This window comes from Zootoca vivipara, chromosome 13 (assembly GCF_963506605.1).
Source record: "Zootoca vivipara chromosome 13, rZooViv1.1, whole genome shotgun sequence".
NCBI lineage: Eukaryota > Metazoa > Chordata > Lepidosauria > Squamata > Lacertidae > Zootoca > Zootoca vivipara.
In genome coordinates this window covers 54,192,079-54,212,635 of record NC_083288.1, presented here as the reverse complement: position 1 = coordinate 54,212,635, position 20,557 = coordinate 54,192,079, and the positions used below count along the sequence as shown (strand labels likewise).

Sequence of the window (20,557 nt, the reverse complement as noted above, 5' to 3'; positions counted from 1 at the left end):
CCATTTTGTGCCACCCTAGCCTTCGCTCAGAGGGGTTCTGGCGCTGCCCCCTTCCCAGCTCTGGGTTCACCAGGACCAGCTGTGAGATGGGTCTGGACTGGGACGTTCCCCTAACTTTGCCCCCTTCCCTCCCGCTGCACTCCCCCCCCCAATGGAGCAAAGAACGAGGCATTTGGTGGAATACAACCGATTTATTAGAAAATCAACAAGTGTTCCAAGTTAACTTTGTGTACACAGATACGAATGTTTCAATTGTTCCCTTTTCTTTTCTTTTCCGTGACTTTACTACAACTGGAACAATAGACATGGTCAGCTTGTTTCTCCACTACGGATCTAACCCCCCCCCTCCTTCACAACTCCTCTCCACAACCAACTGTCTCTACTGAAGCGCCTGGAGACCATCCGGACCAGGAACCTGGAAGATCTGCTTTTCCGCTGGGTCAGGGAGGGCAGAGGGCAGGGGGGGGGGTAGCTGTTGTTGCTGTTGTTTTGAATCCCCCTTTTTTGTTGTTGTTGTCGTCATGATTTGTGTGTTAATTGTTCCGTTTGGCTGAGTATTTTTTTAATGTTTCATTATTTGGTTATGACTACCTCCCGACATTTAATTTATTAAATTTGTATACTGCTTTCATCCAAAAACTTCAAAGACAGTTCCCACCATTAAAATGCAAAACAAAAGCACAAAATACATAATAAAAACAAAAAAAATTAAACAAAGCAATAATCTGCCTCCCACAAACACATTTAAAAGGTTAGAGAAAGTTTAATAAGCCCAAGAGCAGACTGTTATGTTGTACTTACTCAAACACCCTTCCAAATTCACAGCCAATCACCACTCAGCCCGCTCAAATTTGAAACCCCCCTCCCCCCAGCAAACATTGCCTTACATCCATTATAATACAGTACTTACTATTATTATGATTACATTACTGGGTAATTACTTTGATAGAGGAGTATACAACACCAGAATATGGCACCCAAATTTTAAGCAGACAAACATGGATGAACAGTTTCTAAGAGTCTCATGGCAGAGCCAGTGTAGTATATTGCCTAGAGTATTCGACTACACCCTGGGAGACCTGGGTTCAAATCCCGACTTGGCTATGAAGCTCACTAGGCGGCCTTGGGAAGCCTAACCTACCTCACAGTTATTCTCACGACTGAAAAGGAGGTGAAGAACCATGGAACCCCACAAGAAGAAGATGCATTGCACTTGGTTAGACTAAAGGTAAAGATAAAGGGACCCCTGACCGTTAGGTCCAGACATGGACGACTCTGGGGTTGTGGCACTAATCTCGCTTTATTGGCCGAGGGAGCCAGTGTACAGCTTCCGGGCCAGATGACCCTAAAGATCCCTCCCAAAGCTACTATTCTGTAACTCCAGGATTTCCCCCACTGTGAGTTTATTCCAGGTGAAGCTCTTTCCATATTCCAAGCACTATTTGGGTTTCTCCGTCATATGAATTCTTTGGTGGGAAGTGAGATGGGACCTGCGACTGAAGTTCTTTCCACACTCTTGGCATTGAAATGCTTTCTCCCCAGTGTGAATACTCTGATGTCGACGGAAGTATTTGCTTGTAGTAAAAGACTCTCCACATTCCAAGCACTTATATGGTTTCACCCCATTGTGAATTCTTTGATGGAAAGTGAGACTTGAGCTACAACTGAAGCTCTTCCCACATTCCAAGCACTGGTATGGTTTCTCCCCTGTATGAATTCTTTGATGGGAAGTGAGATTATTATTCTGAGTGAAGCTCTTTCCACACTCCAAGCACTGATATGGTTTCTCTCCAGTGTGAATTCTCTTATGTTGATGGAAGTTAATTCTGTGACTAAAGCACTTCTCACATTCTAAGCACTGATAGGGTTTCTCCCCTGTATGAATCCTTTGATGGGAGGTGAGATTGTCCTTCCTAGAGAAGCTCTTCCCACATTCCACGCACTGGTATGGTTTCTCTCCGCTGTGAATACTCTGATGTCGACGGAAGTATTTGCTTGTAGGAAAAGACTCTCCACATTGCAAGCACTTATAGGGTTTCTCCCCTGTATGAATTCTTTGATGGGAAGTGAGACATGAGCTCCGCCTGAAGCTCTTCCCACAATCCAAGCAGTGATATGGTTTCTCCCCTGTATGAATTATTTGATGGGAAGTGAGATGGTCATTCCGACTGAAGCTCTTCCCGCACTCCAAGCAGTGATAGGGTCTCTCCCCACTGTGAATTCTCTTGTGTTTATGCAAGTCGCTTCTTGTAGTAAAGAACTTCTCACATTCCAGGCATGGAAATGGTTTCTCCCCCGTATGAATTATTTGGTGGGAAGTGAGCTGTGAGCTCTGACTGAAGCTCTTTCCACACTCTTGGCATTGAAATGGTTTCTCCCCAGTGTGAATTCTCTGGTGTTGATCAAATATTTTTTTTGTAGTAAAGCACTTTGTGCATTCCAAGCACTGAAATGGTTTCTCCCCTGTATGCATTCTGAGGTGAGAAGTGAGATAGTCCTTCCTGTTGAAGCTCTTCCCACATTCCACGCACTGGTATGGTTTCTCTCCACTGTGGACACTCTGATGTCGACGGAAGTATTTGCTTGTAGTAAAAGACTCTCCACATTCCAAGCACTTATAGGGTTTCTCCCCTGTATGAATTCTTTGATGGGAAGCGAGACATGAGCTCCGCCTGAAGCTCTTCCCACAATCCAAGCACTTATATGGTTTCTCCCCTGTATGAATTATTTGATGGGAAGTGAGACCGGAGCGATGACTAAAGCTTTTTCCACATTCCAAACACTGATATGGTTTCTCCCTACTGTGAGTTCTCTTGTGTCTATGTAAGTTTCTTCTTGTAGTAAAGAACTTCTCACATTCCAAGCACTGAAGTGGTTTCTCCCCTCTATGAATTCTGAGGTGAGAAGTGAGACGTTCCTTCCTGGAAAAGCTCTTTCCACATTCCAAGCACGGATATGGTTTCTCCCCACTGTGAATTCTCTTATGTCGATCGAGGTCTCTTCTTTTAGTAAAACTCTTCTCACATTCCAGGCACTGAAATGGTTTCTTCCCTGTATGAATTCTTTGATGGGAAGTGAGAGCAGAACTCTGACTGAAGCTCTTCCCACATTCCAAGCACTGATATGGTTTCTCCCCACTGTGAACTCTCTTATGACGATGGAAGTCAATTCTTGTAGTAAATAACTTCTCACATTCCAAGCACTGATATGGTTTCTCCCCACTGTGAACTCTCTTATGTCGATGGAAGTCTCCTCTTGTAGTAAAGAACTTTTCACATTCCAGGCACTGAAATGGTTTCTCTCCTGTATGAATTCTTTGATGGATAGTAAGACTTTTCTTCCAAGTGAAGCTCTTCCCACATTCCACGCACTGATATGGTTTCTCCCCACTGTGAATTCTCTTATGATGATGGAAGTTACGTCTTGTAGTAAAGAACTTCTTACATTCCAAGCACTGATATGGTTTCTCCCCTGTATGAATTCTTTGATGGGAAGTGAGATGGGACCTCTGACTGAAGCTCTTTCCACATTCCAAGCACTGATATGGTTTCTCCCCAGTATGAATTCTTTTATGTGCTTTGAAATGTGAGCTGTGATTGAAGCTCTTTTCACATTCCAAACATGGATAGGGTTTCTTCCCAGTAGGATTTCTTTGATGGGAAGTGGCATGGGAACTCTCACTTAAGTTCTCTCCACCCTCCAAATCTTCATATGGCTTCTCCACTGTGTGGATTTTGTCGTGTTGTCCCTTGTTCTTAATTTCTGATTCCTCACCCCCTGCAACGAAGAGAGGAACAGATCAGAGCCTAAGAAGGAAATGGAGTTCCCAGTTTTTGAATAATGCTCATGAACATTTACGATCAAGGAAGATCTGAAGGGAGTTAGATGGGAAGTTTTACTGCAGAGTTCACTCCCTTTGCTGATTAACATTCAATGACATATTTATGGGAAATTCAGATTCAAAACCCCCGTTCTTTTCAGGGATGAAATTTCTTTGGCTCAATTATCGAACCAACTCCGTCTGCAAGGTCAGAAGTCTATTTGAATATGAATTGGATTCTCTGTCAACCAATTACCTAGCAACCAGGGGAGAAATAAATTGCTGGGTAATGACAGATTTCTAAATGGGTTTGGAAAATAGATCAAAAAGCTCAACACTAGCTACAGGTGATTTCAAAATTTAAGCAACTTCCACTTCCCTAGACACTCAGAAAGGCTATCTACATCCTGATCCTTGGGCAAAAAGACAGAAGTGGAGAAAAAATATTCACAGACAAAACAGTCCCTAGCCCTCCATGCAAGGTGAGATGTGGGGGTGTGACATTCCCAGGTGCCCTAGGGGGCAACGTTGGGACCCATCAAAATATGGGAGGTTTTGGGCTTCCGGTCCGTCGCGCCGAGGAAAGAGGACGCAGGGACTTCGCGCTCCGAAGTCCCTGGCCTCTCGGAGGGGGGGGGGAAGTCCGCAGAGCGAGCGGACTCCCCACAAAAGCACCGGGAAGAGCGTCCCGGTGACTCACGACCCAGCAGCTACTCCTTTCCGCGAATCCTCCGCTGCCCGAGAGCTCAGTAGAGTGATCGAGAGCCAGCGGAGTGGAGTCGTGGGAGCCATTTTGGGATCCATTTTACCTCCGAGAGGCGAAGCTCCGAGTCTTCACCCGGCAAGTGGCGGATTCTTCCAAAAAAAAATAAGAGACTTACACAAAGTAAGTGAAATTTACATTTGGACCTTTAAAAAATTAATCTCGAAAATAGGAGAGATTTTTTTTAAAAAACGGAAGTCGATCTCTTCCTATTGGCTAATCGGGAGGCGCATTAAATATCCTCAAGCCGAAAAAGGAAAAAAGTTTTTGGGATTGTGAATCCGAGAGAAAGAAAGACTTTTTCAACCCTTCTCAGCTCCCGAGTCCGGCACACCTTGAGGTTTAGCATCAATAAGGGGAAAGTATTTTGACAGCTGTCAAAAGCTGTCAAAAGCTGTCAAGTTGCTAAAAGACTAAGGAAATCTATTGTGATGCTGTGGAAGTAAAAATTTGGAATTGGGACTGGAATTTTGATGGAGTTAAAGACAAAAGAGAAGATCAGCCAAGATGGAGCCGACCGTGTAAAAGCAAGGAATTTTCCAGCACCCTTTGCCCTCTATCTTCTGCCTGTCTGCGGTTAAGAGAACTATGAATACAAAGTATTCTCAAGCCTTCCAGGTGGCTGTGCTGAATTATCTACAAACATCGGAGGACATTTACAAGGAACGACAACATCCTAATGTATCATTATTAGAAAATGAGGTTCAAGATCAGGATTTGGACAATTTTGACTCTGATAATTTTGACTCTGAGATTGAGTATGAGGAGCAACAATTTGATGACAAAGAAGAAGGTGATCTGGACCATAAAAAATATTTTGTGGATGAGGTAAAACAAGGATTTGAAAAAGAAGAACAGAGTGACAAGGAGAAGCAAATTGAAATGAAGATTAATGGAAAGAAGGAACCTGGAGGGACTGAAATGGGGAGTTATGTCATTGAGGGAGAGGAAGGGCAGGGGGAGGGGGAATAGGGGTCTGGAGTTGCAAGGGGGAAAGAACTGGTGTGGGGTGAGAATTTTAGTTTAAAGGCTTTTTGGTTTCTGAATGACGGTCTCCGACATCTTGTCTTGTTTAAGGAATGCTGATCCAATTGGGGGAAAAGATATAGGGAGGGGGGAAGGAGAGTGTGGTAAAAATTGACCTTTCTGGAGGGAGTTAGAAGAAGGGCTGAGGAAAGAATTTCTGGATTAATATGAATAAGTTTGTGTTTAGATAGGTGTTTGAGTAGAGAGCTGCCTGTCTCTCTCTCTTTACTCGGTGGCACCCAGTGGCAGGGAGTGCCCTGGGGGGAGGGGAGGGGGTAGAGGGAAACCCAGACACAAAAAATGGAACCTTTGAAGTGCTGGGCCCCGCGAGTTCCTCTGGTGGCAGAAGAGGGCTCGTGGGAGGCCGGCACGAAGAAGGAGGAGGATTAAATTAATAGTGTAAGAATAAGATTTTGAATTAGAGTAGAAAACCCGCCATAATTAATTAGAGAAGCTAGGAAAACCAGTAGGAAGAGATTTGAGGAAGTCACAACTACAATGTTAAGAAATTAAGATTTGGGAATTTATAGTTCTTTTTTCCTTTTTCTTTTTTCTTTTTTTCTCTTTCTTTTTTCTTTTTTATTGTCTTTTTGTGGTTGTTTTTGGTTAAATTGGATTGTTATGCTGAAGAATCAGCTGGGGGAAAACCAAGCCTCAGATAACCTCCATACCTGTCCTCTCAGTGGCAGTGAGGGGATGAGGGGGGAGGAAGGAGGGGGGAGGTCAAACCCAGGCAAAAATGGACCCCTTTGGTTCCCAATGCTCATGGGTACTACTGGTGGCAGAAGTGGTCTTGTGGGTGGAGGGAAATTGAAGGGACAGAGTCTACATTGTATGTTATGTTTGTCTTCTTTGTTTAAAAACCAATAAAAATTATTTAAAAAAATATGGGAGGTTTGTCCCAGAGAAATATCTACTGAATTCCATAACAAATTAATAATAAAAAAGGGTTTAGCTATAAAACCTCTAGATTCCAAAAGGAGGTTATCAAGGAAGATGTGAAGCTACTGAAGAAAGCCTATAGTATTCTGCTAGAATGGGAAACGAAATATGAGGAGGTTAAATCGGTTATGATCAAATGGGCGCAAGATATAGGACACAACATAGAATTTGAAGATTGGGAAAAATTGTGGGAGGTAGATTTGAAATTTACAGATTCTTCTCTTCTGAAGGAAAACTACATGAAAACAAGGTACAGATGGTATATTACACCAGTAAAAATGGCAAAAAATGTATAAAGCTGGGTCAAACATATGTTGGAAATGTAAAGAAAAAGAAGGTACTTTATATCAGATGTGGTGGGAACGAGGAAATCCCAACGAAAGAACAATGGCAAGAAAAACTGATGAGTCATGGGGAGTTGGCAAAGATGACTTACAAACTACATGAGGACAACTGTGACTTGCAAGAAGAATGGGAACTTTTTACAAATTATTAAAAAAAGACAACAGAAAGGATTTGGACTCCTTGGCAGGTTTTGAATAAACACCCACAATTTATTAGTAGAACATATGATAGATAAGGTAATGATATGTACAATTTTGTAACATGCAGAAAACAATACAGTGGGACCTTGACTTACGAGCTACTCGAGCATCCGACGTTTTCGACTTACGAGCGGAAAAAGTGGCCGCGCGCTTACGATTGTTCCGACATCCGAACAGAAAACCCATTCGCAGCTAGATGCGGTTTCCTCGACTTACGAATTTTCCCGTTTCCAATGCGTTCCTATGGGAAACTCGACTTACGAAGTTTCCAACCTACGAGTGTGCATTCAGAACGGATTAAATTCATAAGTCAAGGTCCCACTGTATGTACAAACAAATCAGAGAGGGGAGCTGAGGGAAGTCCTTAGAGGATGGGAGAGGGAGGGGGCAAGGGGGTAATTGTAATTGGTTATTGGTAATTTGTATTGTTCAAAAATTCATTTTCTTCAATAAAATATATTTTAAAACAAAACAAATGATATGATTTGACGACCCAACAGGGAACTTTACCAAGAGAGATCATGGTCCTACAAGTCTCCTCCATGACTTCCTGATGCAGAGCTCTCTGGGCAGGATCCAGCAACGCCCACTCCTCAGCCGTGAAACAAACAGCGACATCTTCAAAAGAAACTGAAGCCTGAAAGAAAAATATCCTCCTCTTAGGCAGCATAAAGGTTATTTCCTGCACATTGCTCTTTTGCTTCCTGCCTGGATTGTTTTAATGGGATTGGTCTGCTGCACATTTTTATTATTGATACTTATTATAACCTCAGCCTCTCTCCCCCCCCCCAAGGCTCCTTCCCCCTACCTGATCCGGTTCCTCAACCGCTGCTTCCCCTCCAAAGCTAACAAGCGAGCACAGCGCTCACCCAACTAATGTCTCAACAATTGTCGGCCATGGAGGAACAGAGAGAGAGATGTGGGAGGTGGAGATATTTTTTCCTACCATATGATCTATAATCATCCTGCGATCGACAGCGATTGACTGCGATCTCCAGGGGATGTACCTGTCGATGGCGGTCGACCGGTTAGACATTGCTGTTTTACCTGATCCGGTTCCTCAGCCGCTGCTTCCCCTCCACCAGGATGAAGAGATGGATGAGGAGGTCTTGCCGGCATCCTTCTTTCACCTGCGAGAGACAAAGGGAAGTGGGGAGACAGAAGGAGTTTGTCTACCAGTTACCTAGTGTCCAGGGGAGAATTAAATTGCTGGGTAATGACAAAATTCTAAATAGGTCTGGAAAACAGATCAAAAATCTCAAAACTAACTACTAGTGATTTCATAAGATTAAAATGAATATATAGTTCTTAAACTTTGCTTTTAACTTCTTAACTACACTATTCGTAAATCTCCTTTCTCTGTTTGTTATTCCTATGCGGAACGGATTGATAACTGATGGTCACTTTTTATAAGTGCAAAGAAGCAGAGTCGATCAAGGGAGGAGAACTAACAGATCATAGTTCTGGTTACAGGTAGGTAGCCGTGTTGGTCTGGATCGAAGTAAAATAAAAAAATTCCTTCAGTAGCACCTTAAAGACCAACTAAGTTTTTATTTAAAAAAAATAAATAAAAAATAAATAAAAACTTAGTTGGTCTTTAAGGTGCTACTGAAGGAATTTTTTTATTTAACAGATCATAATTAGTAAATCATAACAAAAATAACACGGAATGCCTTTTGATTTTTGATATGCCATAACCAGCAGGCAAGATATGAAATGTGCAGAATGGCTGGAGAGGTTGGAGAGAGACTGCAGATGAGAGAATGGACAGAATCTGTTGGGGGAAAAACCTGAGACAGCAGTAGATGAAGAAAAGCCCACAGCTTTACAACTGTATGAAGGGAAGAAAGAAAGAAAGAAAGAAAGAAAGAAAGAAAGAAAGAAAGAAAGAAAGAAAGAAAGAAAGAAAGCTGTTCTGAAGCCAGAAGATATTTATGGAGGATTGGAGGTGGCTAAGACTGATCTGGAAATTAATACACAGCCAGAAAAAGCTTCTCATCTATTGAAAATCAGTTTGGATAAAGACTGGAGGGAATGGCATAAAAATAACGTTTCCTTTTTCTTTGAACTGCAATGATCAATTGAAATTGGATCATATTTTATGGCACCAAGTTTGATTAAATGAAGAAACAATAGGCAAATAAGTAGGAACTACAATATTATTAAGATTTGTAAGAACCCTTGACGAGAATTCATCATAATGAACTGGAGAAAGGCCATACTGGAAATTTTATGAGAACAACACTTGAACTTTATGATTGGATGAAGGTGAAGCCGAAAGGCCTAGAAGGGAAGATTGAGAAATACCATCTTGCAGAATGAGAAAAGACTGGATATCAATAAAGCCAGAAGTTGTTCTGGAACGCATAATTTGAATATTTTGAATAATTGTTATATACATAATTGACAGACAGAGAAGCAGAAGACGCTCCTCTCCTTTATATTTTATCTTGTTTCTTATTTTGTTTTCCCTATGACTTTTAATATTTGTTATTTGTTTGACAATTTCATCTACATGTATGTTTTATTTTTTGAAGTTTCCTATCTTGGAGAAAGGAGGATACACGCAGGAAGGTGATGGAGAGAAGCTGAAGGGCTGAGGAAAGGGGACGAGGCTCCCAGGTGAGAGCTGGGAGGGTTCGCTCTTCTGGGTCTGGAATAAGGATATAAAGAGCTTGGGCTTATTATACTTTGTTAAAAAATAAAAAGTCCCTTTGATTAATAAAAAATGGACAGAAACTAAAATCTGACAGAAGTGACTTCCACTTCCCTAAATACTCAGAAAGCCTGTCCACATCCTGATCCTTGTGCAAAAAGGCAGAAGCGGAGGAACAATGTTGTTGTTTAGTCGTTTAGTTGTGTCCGACTCTTCGTGACCCCATGGACCATAGCACGCCAGGCAATCCTGTCTTCCACTGCCTCCTGCAGTTTGGTCAAACTCATATTCGTAGCTTCGAGAACACTGTCCAACCATTTCGTCCTCTGTCGTCCCCTTCTCCTTGTGCCCTCCATCTTTCCCAACATCAGGGTCTTTTTCAGGGAGTCTTCTCTTCTCATGAGGTGGCCAAAGTATTCACAGACAAAACAGTCCCTAGCCCTCCATGCAAGGTGAGCTGTGGGGGTGTGAGAATCGCAGGTGATCTAGGGGGCAATGTTGGGATCCAGCAAAATATGGGAGGTTTGTCACGGAGAAATATCTATTGAATTCCAAAAGAGATATGAGGACCCAACAGGGAACTTTACCAAGAGAGATCATGGTCCTACAAGTCTCCTCCATGACTTCCTGATGCAGAGCTCTCTGGGCAGGATCCAGCAACGCCCACTCCTTAGCCGTGAAACGAACAGCTACATCTTCAAAAGAAACTGAAGCCTGAAAGAAAAATATCCTCCTCTTAGGCAGCATAAAGGTTATTTCCTGCACATTGCTCTTTTGCTTCCTGCCTGGATTGTTTTAATGGGATTGGTCTGCTGCACATTTTGATTATTGATGCTTCTTATAATGCTTTAATGGAGTTATTTCAGTGTATTTTAATGATGGGTATGAATCTTAGTGAAAATGGGTGGAAGTCCACCTTGTTTTATTCAGATCATTCTCTCTGTGCATCCAGTTTGCCAAATGGAAGAACCACTCTCTCCTCTCCCTGAGTTTTGTTCTGGAATGGAAAGACTCTCCAGATGTCCTAAAAACAATTTGTAATAAATAATACTAGTGACATTCAGAGTTAAGGTGAAGGGGCTACTCATTATCCTCAGTGCATAAACCTTCATTAATGGCATTTTGAACCTTTGTTAAGGGCAGTTTGACAGAAGCAATGAGGAGGGGAGAGAAATGCCTTGTCTCCCCCACCCTCAGCCTCCCCCCCCCAAGGCTCCTTCCTCCTACCTGATCCGGTTCCTCAGCCGCTGCTTCCCCTCCACCAGGATGAAGAGATGGATGAGGAGGTCTTGCCAGCATCCTTCTTTCACCTGCGAGAGACAAAGGGAAGTGGGGAGACAGGAGAGCAAGATGCTTCTCTCAGAGGTGCATTCTGGCCTTTGTGCCCATTTCATATTTTAGTTATTTTTAAATACATCTCCTCTCCTTTGGCCTCTTGGCCCCAAGTGTCTTCCCCAAAACACTGAAAGAACCGACAGAGTAGTTTGAGAATTGCCAGAATGTGACCACACAGAGGAAAAACTCCTTCCTCCTTACCCAGCGGCCTCTAAAGAGCAACAAGGATTCAAAATAAAGAATGAAGAGAAGGGCTAGAGAGGGAATGGGAGAGGCAAAATCTTTAGGGGTACCTGATATCATTCCCTGGAAAGATTCCAAAAAAGGATGAGCAATTATGGTAGTATAGCAGGCTTAAGCAGCCGCCTTGCTCAATATTCCTGGTGTGGTCTCTGTCATTTCTCCCGATCGTCTTAGGAGCCAAAAACATGCCCTGATGGTGGTCACTGATTCTCTTAAAGCAGGTGACGTTTACTAATATTAATATTTTCATAACATGGGTGAGGCCAAAGTTCACGTGAACCAGACCAAAGGACAGCACTAAGAAGCAAGTGCAATATTGTGTTTTATTATTGAGTTTTAATGTTATCGGCTGATCTGGGAGCCTACGATGAAGGGCGGGTAATGAATAATAATAATCATAAAAATAACAAAATTGTGATGTAGCTTAGCCCCCCCCCCCAGCCAGATATGCTTGGGGGTTCTCCTGGGGGGCTCAGTGACTACAGCAGGATCCCTTTCCAGCTCTGACAGAGAGGACAAGGCCAGGGTCCCCCACGCTCTGGATCCCATGAGGCTATGGGGGTGCCCTCTAGGAGGACTCCTCCAAAATGCAGAGGGGCTGGGTTCCCTCTCTTTATTCGTGGCATTTCTCTCCCCTCCTTTTCTCCAAGGGGGCTCCAAGCCCCCCCCTCACTGAATCCCCATGTTATCAGAGAAAATCAGAGGACTCACTTGGACAAATAGAGACTTCAGCCAAAATATTAGAGCAAAACAGCAGCCAGTAGGCCTGGTCTTTATTTAAGAAAAATACTGTCGCGACAGGGCTCCACCTGCAACAAGGTGAAGGAAGATGGAGACACCCCCCCCTGTGAACAAAAAGGGTCCTCTCCTTTTATTAGCTTCCCATCGCCAAGATACACCCCTAAAGATACATCACTAATATGTCACCAATACATCACAAAAAGGGAGGGGTCCAGAGGTAGTAATTTGAGTACCTGGCCAGCTGCTCCTGGCCTCTTCTCACCCCCTCCCTGTTACATTCCACAGGACAAAGAGGAGTTTCACAGTCATTAGCAAGTTGATAGCTGTTCTTTGACTCGATCCTGAGTTGGACCCACTTTGGGAGGAAAATCCATTGTGTAGATAGAAGATAGTTGGCTGTCTGGCTCAGTTAGCGGTGGAAATGCCCCTTGCCAGAGCAGGCTGCGTATGTGATGTCCCGCTTGCCGGATTATGGCTGTTGGCTGAATATTCCCAAGATCCCCCCTTTAATAGACTTTAATGCACAGAGCATAATAAAAGTGGAATGAGACAAATCTGACTTAAGGCTGATTCTTTTATGAATTTAAGTAGCATCAAAGAAAACACTTTCTCTTATCAGTAGCACTTTGACAGGCTTTGGTAACAGTCAATTTAACTTGGAAGCATTTTATCAACACCTGAGGCAAGTGAATGGGAAGCCTTTGCAATACCCTTGTAGTGTTTGGCATGCGATCACTTGGGCAACGACCATTCGTTGGAACACAGCGAGCTGTCCAAATAGATTCATCCGGTCAACCCATAGAGATAAAGGAGAGCGAGCGCAGCGCCCTGCAAAGAAAGTCTCTCCGGTCTACCCCGGGCAAAGCGCGGGGAGTTTGGCCAGCCCTTATTTACGGGGGGGGGCAGATTAGTCAAAGAATAGTGAAATATGGGAAAGGGGTGAGGTGCTTGTGTAACTATGTGAACCTATACACTATCAATGGGAGGGGTATTTTCCTGCAACACCCACAACCTTGAGAAGACATCTAATTCCCCTCTTAAAACAGCTGCTGCTTTGACGCTGGGGAGACAAGAGCTCAGCCTGAATCCACCAGGAGCCCCTCCTCCTCCCTGCACTGGTCCCAGCCCTGCATCCTGGGGCAGGGAGTTCCATAGGCTTGACTGCACCGCAGGAAGAAGCGCTTTCTCTTCTCCGCTCCCTCCCGTCTTCCAACAGTCAGGCTTTCCGTTTTATTTCTTCGGTGTATTTTAAGTCCAATATTTCCGTCTCCTTACAACCTCTATCAGTAAATGGGACTGATTGCTCAAGTCTGGGCGGGGGTTTATTTTCAGGCCCTTTTCTTCCCTCCCCAAAGACCCCTCCCTTCCCAAACGGAGTTGCAGAGCTCTTGTGACCTCACTCCTCCTGCGCTTTGCAGAGAGGAGAGGGACAGAAGCCTCTGCTCCCTGATCTGGGGGTCCCCCTGCACCCTCTCTGCATCCCAGGGACCCCCCTCTTCTCCCCAATATTCCCTTTGCAAGATGATCAGAGACTCACCGGATTCCCGGAGGCGCCAGGGATGCAGCACGTGCAAAAGAGAGAGACAAAGCCCCCCTCCTCCTTTTGTAGGAGAGGGAGGGAGGGGCTTTGGATCGGGAGTTCCTCTCGCCCCCCCCCATCCCACCGCCTTTCTTTCCTCTCCTCTCTGGGAATCCCACTCAGTCCCTTTTAACCCTTGGCAAGCCAGCGCCCCCAGCTCCCCCCTCCCTCCCTCTCCCTCTGGTGTCCATCTCTGGGTCCTGCGCTGGGGAGTTCCACAGCTGAACTTTGCCTTGCGTCAAGAAGAGCTTAATTTTATCTGTCCTGAATCTTCCAACATTCCCATTCCTTGGATGTCCTTGAATTCCACTGTTAGGAGATGGAACTCTCCATCCACTTTCTCTAGGGCAGGCTTGGCTTTTGGAAAAAAATGGGGGGGGGGCTCAGTAATTAGCTAATTGGGAACCACTGCTCTAAACGAAAGAGCCCCAAACGCTGGGACCTTTCTTCATAGGAAAGTCTGCCACTCTCATTTTGGCAGCCCTTTTCTGAACCTTTTCCCACTCCTCAAATGTCCTTCCTGAGGAGAGGCGACTGTACCCCACATGAGGTTACACCATAGATATGTGACCACTGGGGGGCTGCAGGGCTCTGTCCTGGGCCTGTTGTTGCTCGATCTCCCGATCAACGGTCTTGGATGGAGGAATTGAGGGGATCCTCATCCAATTTTCAGATGACACCAAACTGGGGGAGGGGCAGCTAGTGGCACAGAAGACAGAATCGGGATTCAAGATTAGATTACAATTATAGATTGGAGAACTGGGGGCAAGCTAACAATGAATTTCCATGGGGACAAAGGTCAGGTTCTGCACTTAGGCAGGAAGAACCAGGTGCTCAAATATAGGATGGGGGCACCTGGCTTGCTAGCAGTGCATGTGAAAAAGATCTAGGGATCTTGGACGGCAGCCAATATGATCAAGGGTCTAGAAACCAAGCCTTATGAGGAACGGTTGAAGGAGCTGGTTGTGTTTAGCCTGGAGAAGAGGAGGCTGAGAAGAGATATCTTAAGGGCTGTTCCATGAAAGATGGAGCAAGCTTGTTCTTTTCCTCCTCAGGAGGAGGAGAGGACCAGAACCAATGGATTTGAGTTACAAGAAAGGAGTCCAACCTCTGCAGGGCAGGAATACTTCACCCATGTGCCTGTTGGGAATTCCATTCCACCTTTTGCTGCAGATATGTGGATTATTACATGTCCCATATCTGTTTACATTCCAGCACAGACTGCTGGTGTGAGCAGAACTTCCGCTCTGTACTGCTTTTGTTTTTCAGTCTCTCTCTGAGAAGACGGCAAGGAGAGAAGCCATGTGTTACAGGTTTGTTTGGTTCCTGAGGTACCTTTAGCAATAGCCCCAAGGCCTCTCCACCCCCCCTCCCTTCATGGGGTTTTCCTTTGCAGAATCTCTCCCCTCCCAACTAGATTGGAGTCCCAAGGAGGCGGTTCCTTTCCAGCTCCTTCTTCTCCTGGCTCAACCTCGGCCTCCCAGTAAAATGCTGGTCTATTACTCCCACAGGACTCCACACTCTGTCCTTCCCAATATGCTCAGAGCGAAAGCTGTTTCTTTCTCCCATTCACTCTTTATACCTCAACCTGTCTCCCAACCTCTCCAACCTCAATTCCAACCCTCTCAACTCTCACAACTACCAAGTGTCTCTCTTCAAATCCTCTCCTTTTAAACTCTCCCTCCTGAAACCACGGCCAATCAGAGGCTGCAGTTCATTAACCATTTGCTGGCAGGGAAAGAAAGAAAAGAAAAGAAACACTTGTTGATCCAACCCGTCCACCAAAACCAACTTCTCCGTCAACCTTGATTTCAGCTTGCTCTTACAACAGTTCACTCCCAGTATGCAAGGAGGAGGAACACACACAGTGGAAAGGGAAATGCTATTAACTCTGGACTAAGGCAGAGCTTTTAAACTGGGGTCACCAGCCTGGAGCCCAGAAATGTCCATGTAGTCACAATTGGACCCGTCCCAACAGCAAAGCGTCCCTGGCTAATTTCTAACTCTGGTTAAAAAGAAGAAGTCAAGGACCCCTGCTTGGTTAAGTCCAGTCAAAAGCAACTTTGGGAAGCGGCACTCATCTCATTTCCACAGACAGCTTTCCAGGCCAGCATGACTAAACCACTTCTGGTGCATGGAGGACCATGATTCACGGAGCAATGGATTCCAGCTACAAGAAAGAAGATTCCAATATAACTTTGTTCCTTTTTTCGTTTCCTTATTACTACTGTAACAATGGGCATTCTTATGTTGTTCCTCCTCCAACCAACCCTCCTTCACAATTCCCACCCCTCTCACTCTCACTCTCCAACCTCCAAGGGTCTCTCCTGAAGAGGCCAGAGGCCATCTTGGCTGCTTTGAGTCCTGGAAGACCTGCTCCCTGCCTTGCAGGCCTTTCCCCATCTGACCACAGCTGGGGTAGTTTGCATCTGTTTTTAGTCATTGCTGTGATTTGTGTGGAAATTGCTGGGTTTGGTTGTGTATTTTTTGATGTTTTGTTTCTTGTCTATGATTACTTTCATTTATAAGATCTATTAAACTGGTATACTGCCTTCAACTGAAAATCTCAGGACGGCTTCCAGCATTAAAATACAAAAAACAAAACAAAACACACAGAATACAGAATAAAAACTAGAAAAAATGAAGCAAACCAATAACCCACCTCCCATAACTGTATTGAAAATGACACTGAATATTAAATAATAATAATAATAATAATAATAATAATAATAATAATAATAATAATTTATTTATACCCCACCCTCCCCAGCCAAGGCCAGGCTCAGAGCGGCTAACACCATATGTAAAACAACTAGTTAAAATACAATTCAACAACAAGACTAAATACATTAAAATTAAAATTCAAAATGCAGCCTCATACAAAAGGGAAAAAGAGAAAATGGGGGAGGGGATCAGGTTGGCTCCAGGCCAAAGGCCAGGCGGAACAACTCTGTCTTACAGGCCCTGTGGAAAGAAATCAGGTCCCGCAAGGCCCTGGTCTCAGGAGAGATAGCGTTCCACCAGGTCGGGGCCAGTGTTGAGAAGGCCCTGGTTCTAGTTGAGGCTAATCTGATTTCCTTTGGGCACGGGACCTCTAAGGTGTTACTATTTATGGACCTTAAGGTCTTCCATGGAACACGGTCCTGTAAGTATGAGGGTCCTAGGCCGTAAAGGGCTTTAAAGATCAAAACCAGCATCTTAAATCTGACCCTGTACTCCACCGGGAGCCAGTGCAGCTGGTAGAGCACTGGGTGAATATGCTCTCATGGCAAGGACCCCGTGAGGAGCCTCGCTGCAGCATTCTGCACCCGCTGGAGTTTCTGGGACAGCTTCAAGGGCAGCCCCGAGTAGAGCAAATAACAGTAGTCCAGCCTGGAGGTGACCGTTGCATGGATCACTGTGGCCAGGCCGGGGTGAAAGGTAAGGGACCAACTGCTTAATGCGGTGAAGGTGAAAAAATGTCGCCTTAGCTGTTGTAGTAACCTGCACCTCCATAGAAAGGGAGGCGTCAAGGATTACACCCAAACTCTTAACGGAAGGCAGTGGCACTAATTGGGGTCCCACCCAGGGCTTCATTCGGGATAGTATTTAAAGGGCTGTAGAGCTGAGGCCTAGTCTGTAAAATGGAGCCAAGGCCTAGTCTTTAGGCTGTAAAGTAGAAGCGAGGCCTTGGCTTGGGCTAGTATTTAAATGTGACCCAAGGCCTCCGCCCTGTATCTCCATTCCTTGGCCCTGGCCTGACTCTGTGGGTTGTCTGGTAATACCGGTAGGCCCCCTTCAGATCCCCCTGAGCCTCAGAGTCCCCGTTTTACAGGATCTCGTGGAGGAGGCGGGGTTTGTAGGTGTGGTGCGTTGTTGTGGCTAATCCCTGTGACTGCCCCCACGTGTCCCGATCCATGATCTATTCTGTTTGGCCCCCCCCCCCATGACCGGCGTATCTCATGACGTTTTGAAGGATGGTATTTATTTTTGTCTTGTGGCTATTTGGTGGGGGATTTTGGGGGGGTAGTGGTGCTAAATTGTAAAGTAAAAACCCCCTTGCCGTGCCCCCAAGTGTGTGGCTGTGGGTTATCTACCCCCCCCCCGGGCCTAGTGGAGGCCTAGCAGCCTGGCAGGGCCTAGGGGTCTGATAATGGCCGACTTTGTGGTTTCAGTTGCTTGGTTGGTGATGTCATTTGGTTTGTGGGTGTGGCTTAATTTCACAGGAAGGGAGGGGGTGCACTGTGGGAAGAATTCCACTTGAGGGCACTGTTTGACTTGGTGGAAAACCAGGTCTATACCTGGACAGGTGTGTGATTTGAGGGATTTTTGTCCCCAACAACGCTCGGGGAGTGGCCTGGATTGTTGTGTCAAAATTTCAGGATAATCGGTCAAGCGGTTACGGAGAAAAGTGGAACACGCACTTTCACGCTTTTTACATTTTTATATATATAGATAGGTCTACATCCTCATCCTTCAGGACATTCCTTTCCTTATCAAAATCCAGGCGTTCTGCCAGAATTTCTAAGAACAAAACATACTGAGAAAGCACAAGAGCATGGATTCTCATACCAGGCGCCTCTTATGTAAACAAGGAAACTAACTGTCAGAAAACAGCATCTCTCTTGTCTAGTAGGCCAAAAGAGACAGAGAATAGATGATTTTAGAAAAACAATTATACATGGCTCATTTCTCGCAGGTTTATACCTGAAAGCATAGGCTCACACCTATAGGCCTACACCTGCTCACATCAGCACTACTTCACAACACTGACAGGGGGTTGGACTAGATGACCCTCAGTGTCCTCTCCAACACTACAATCTTATAATTCTATTATATTCTATTATATATTCTATTTTATATATGGATTGATTATGGAAATGGATAACAGCCCCACAACCAAACAATGACTATCATCAGTGCAGGTAAGAAAAAATAATAATTTTAAATTTTATCATCTACAATACTGTTTTATTTATTTTATAGTACATTGATTATTGCTTTCATTTACAATATGGTTTCTCCCCACTGTGAACTCTCTTATGTCGATGGAAATCACTTCTAGTAGTAAAGCACTTCTCACATTCCAAGCACTGATATGGTTTCTCTCCTGTATGAATTCTCTGATGGATAGTAAGACTATACTTCCAAGTGAAGTTCTTCCCACATTCCAAGCACTGATATGGTTTCTCCCCACTGTGAATTCTCTTATGATGGTGGAAGTCACTTCTTGTAGGAAAGAACTTCTCACATTCCAAGCACTGATATGGTTTCTCCCCTGTATGAATTCTTTGATGGGAAGTGAGATGGGACCTCTGACTGAAGCTCTTTCCACATTCCAAGCATTGATATGGTTTCGCCCCCGTATGAATTCTTTGATGGGAAGTGAGAGCAGAACTCTGACTGAAGCTCTTTCCACATTCTAAGCACTGATATGGTTTCTCCCCACTGTGAACTCTCTTATGACGATGGAAGTCACTTCTTGTAGTAAAGAACTTCTCACATTCCAGGCACTGATACGGTTTCTCCCCTGTATGAATCCTTTGATGGGAAGTGAGACCTCCCTTCTGAGTGAAACTCTTTCCACATTCCAAGCACTGATATGGTTTCTCGCCCGTATGAATTCTTTGATGGGAAGTGAAATTGGCCCTGTGACTGAAGCTCTTCCCACATTCCAAGCACTGATATGGTTTCTCCCCACGGTGAATTCTCTTATGTTGATGGAAGTCTCTTCTTGTAGGAAAGAACTTCTCACATTCCAGACACTGAAATGGTTTCTGCCCTTTATGAATTCTCTGATGGGAAGTAAGACTATTCTTCCAAGTGAAGCTCTTTCCACACTCCAAACATTCATATGGTTGCTCCCCTGTATGAATTCTTAGATGAGAAGTGAGAGTACTGCTCTCACTGAAACCCTTTCCACATTCCAAGCACTGATAGGGCTTCTCCCCAGTATGAATTCTTTGATGAACTTTCAGATGTGAGCAGTAATTGAAACTCTTTCCACATTCCAAACACGGATATGGTCTCTTGCCCATATGACTTATTTGATGGGAATCAAGATGGCTGCTGTCACTGAAGCTCTTTCCACATTCCAAGCATGGATAGGGTTTCTCCCCTGTATGAATATTTAGATGGGAAGTAAGACTATTCTTCCAACTGAAGCTCTTTCCACATTCCAAGCACTGATGTGGTTTCTCGCCTGTATGAATTCTTTGATGGGAAATGAGATTTGAGCTGTGATTGAATCTCTTTCCACATTCCAAGCATTGATAGGGCTTCTCCCCTGTATGAATTCTTTGATGGGAAGTGAGACTGGCCTTGTGAATAAAGCTCTTTCCACATTCCAAACACGGATAGAGTTTTTTCCCAATAGGATTTCTTTGATGGGAAGTGGCATGGGAGCTCTGACTGAAGTTCTCTCCACACTCCAAATCTTGATATGGCTTCTCCACTGTGTGGATTTTGTCGTGTTGTCCCTTGTTCTTAATTTCTGATTCCTCACCCCCTGCAACGAAGAGAGGAACAGATCAGAGCCTAAGAAGGAAATGGAGTTCCCAGTTTTTGAATAATGCTCATGAACATTTGTGATAAAGGAAGATCTGAAGGGAGTTACAGTGGTACCTCTACTTACGATTAACTCTACTTACGAATGTTTCTACTTACGAACGGAGCTCCGTCCGCCATCTTGGATGCGGTTTAGATAGGATTTTTTCTACTTACGAAATTATAGATAGGGTTGCTTCAACTTACGAATTTTTTCTCCTAATGCATTCCTATAAGATTCAATTTTTTTCGACTTACAAATGTGCGTTCAGAACGCATTAAATTCGTAAGTAGAGGTACCACTGTAGATGGGAAGATTTACTGCAGAGTTCACTGCCTGACGGACATTCACTGACATATTTATGGGAAATTCAGATTCAAA

At 44.4% G+C, this 20,557-nt stretch overlaps 1 protein-coding gene across 1 annotated transcript in view; it reads right to left on the bottom strand.

The window, feature by feature from the left end:
* Positions 1-379: 379 nt before the first annotated feature.
* The window catches only part of LOC118094451 (zinc finger protein 3 homolog), a 36,862-nt gene continuing 16,684 nt past the window's right edge, over positions 380-20,557 (bottom strand). The window contains exons 10-20 of the mRNA XM_060281410.1: positions 19,950-20,137; positions 19,385-19,544; positions 11,289-11,341; positions 10,980-11,062; positions 8,918-8,927; positions 8,144-8,226; positions 4,630-4,675; positions 3,859-3,871; positions 3,622-3,777; positions 1,849-2,043; positions 380-435 (exon numbers count right to left, since the gene is read on the bottom strand). Coding sequence (XP_060137393.1) covers positions 380-435; positions 1,849-2,043; positions 3,622-3,777; positions 3,859-3,871; positions 4,630-4,675; positions 8,144-8,226; positions 8,918-8,927; positions 10,980-11,062; positions 11,289-11,341; positions 19,385-19,544; positions 19,950-20,137 — 1,043 coding nt within the window. The remainder of the gene's footprint in view (positions 436-1,848; positions 2,044-3,621; positions 3,778-3,858; positions 3,872-4,629; positions 4,676-8,143; positions 8,227-8,917; positions 8,928-10,979; positions 11,063-11,288; positions 11,342-19,384; positions 19,545-19,949; positions 20,138-20,557) is intronic.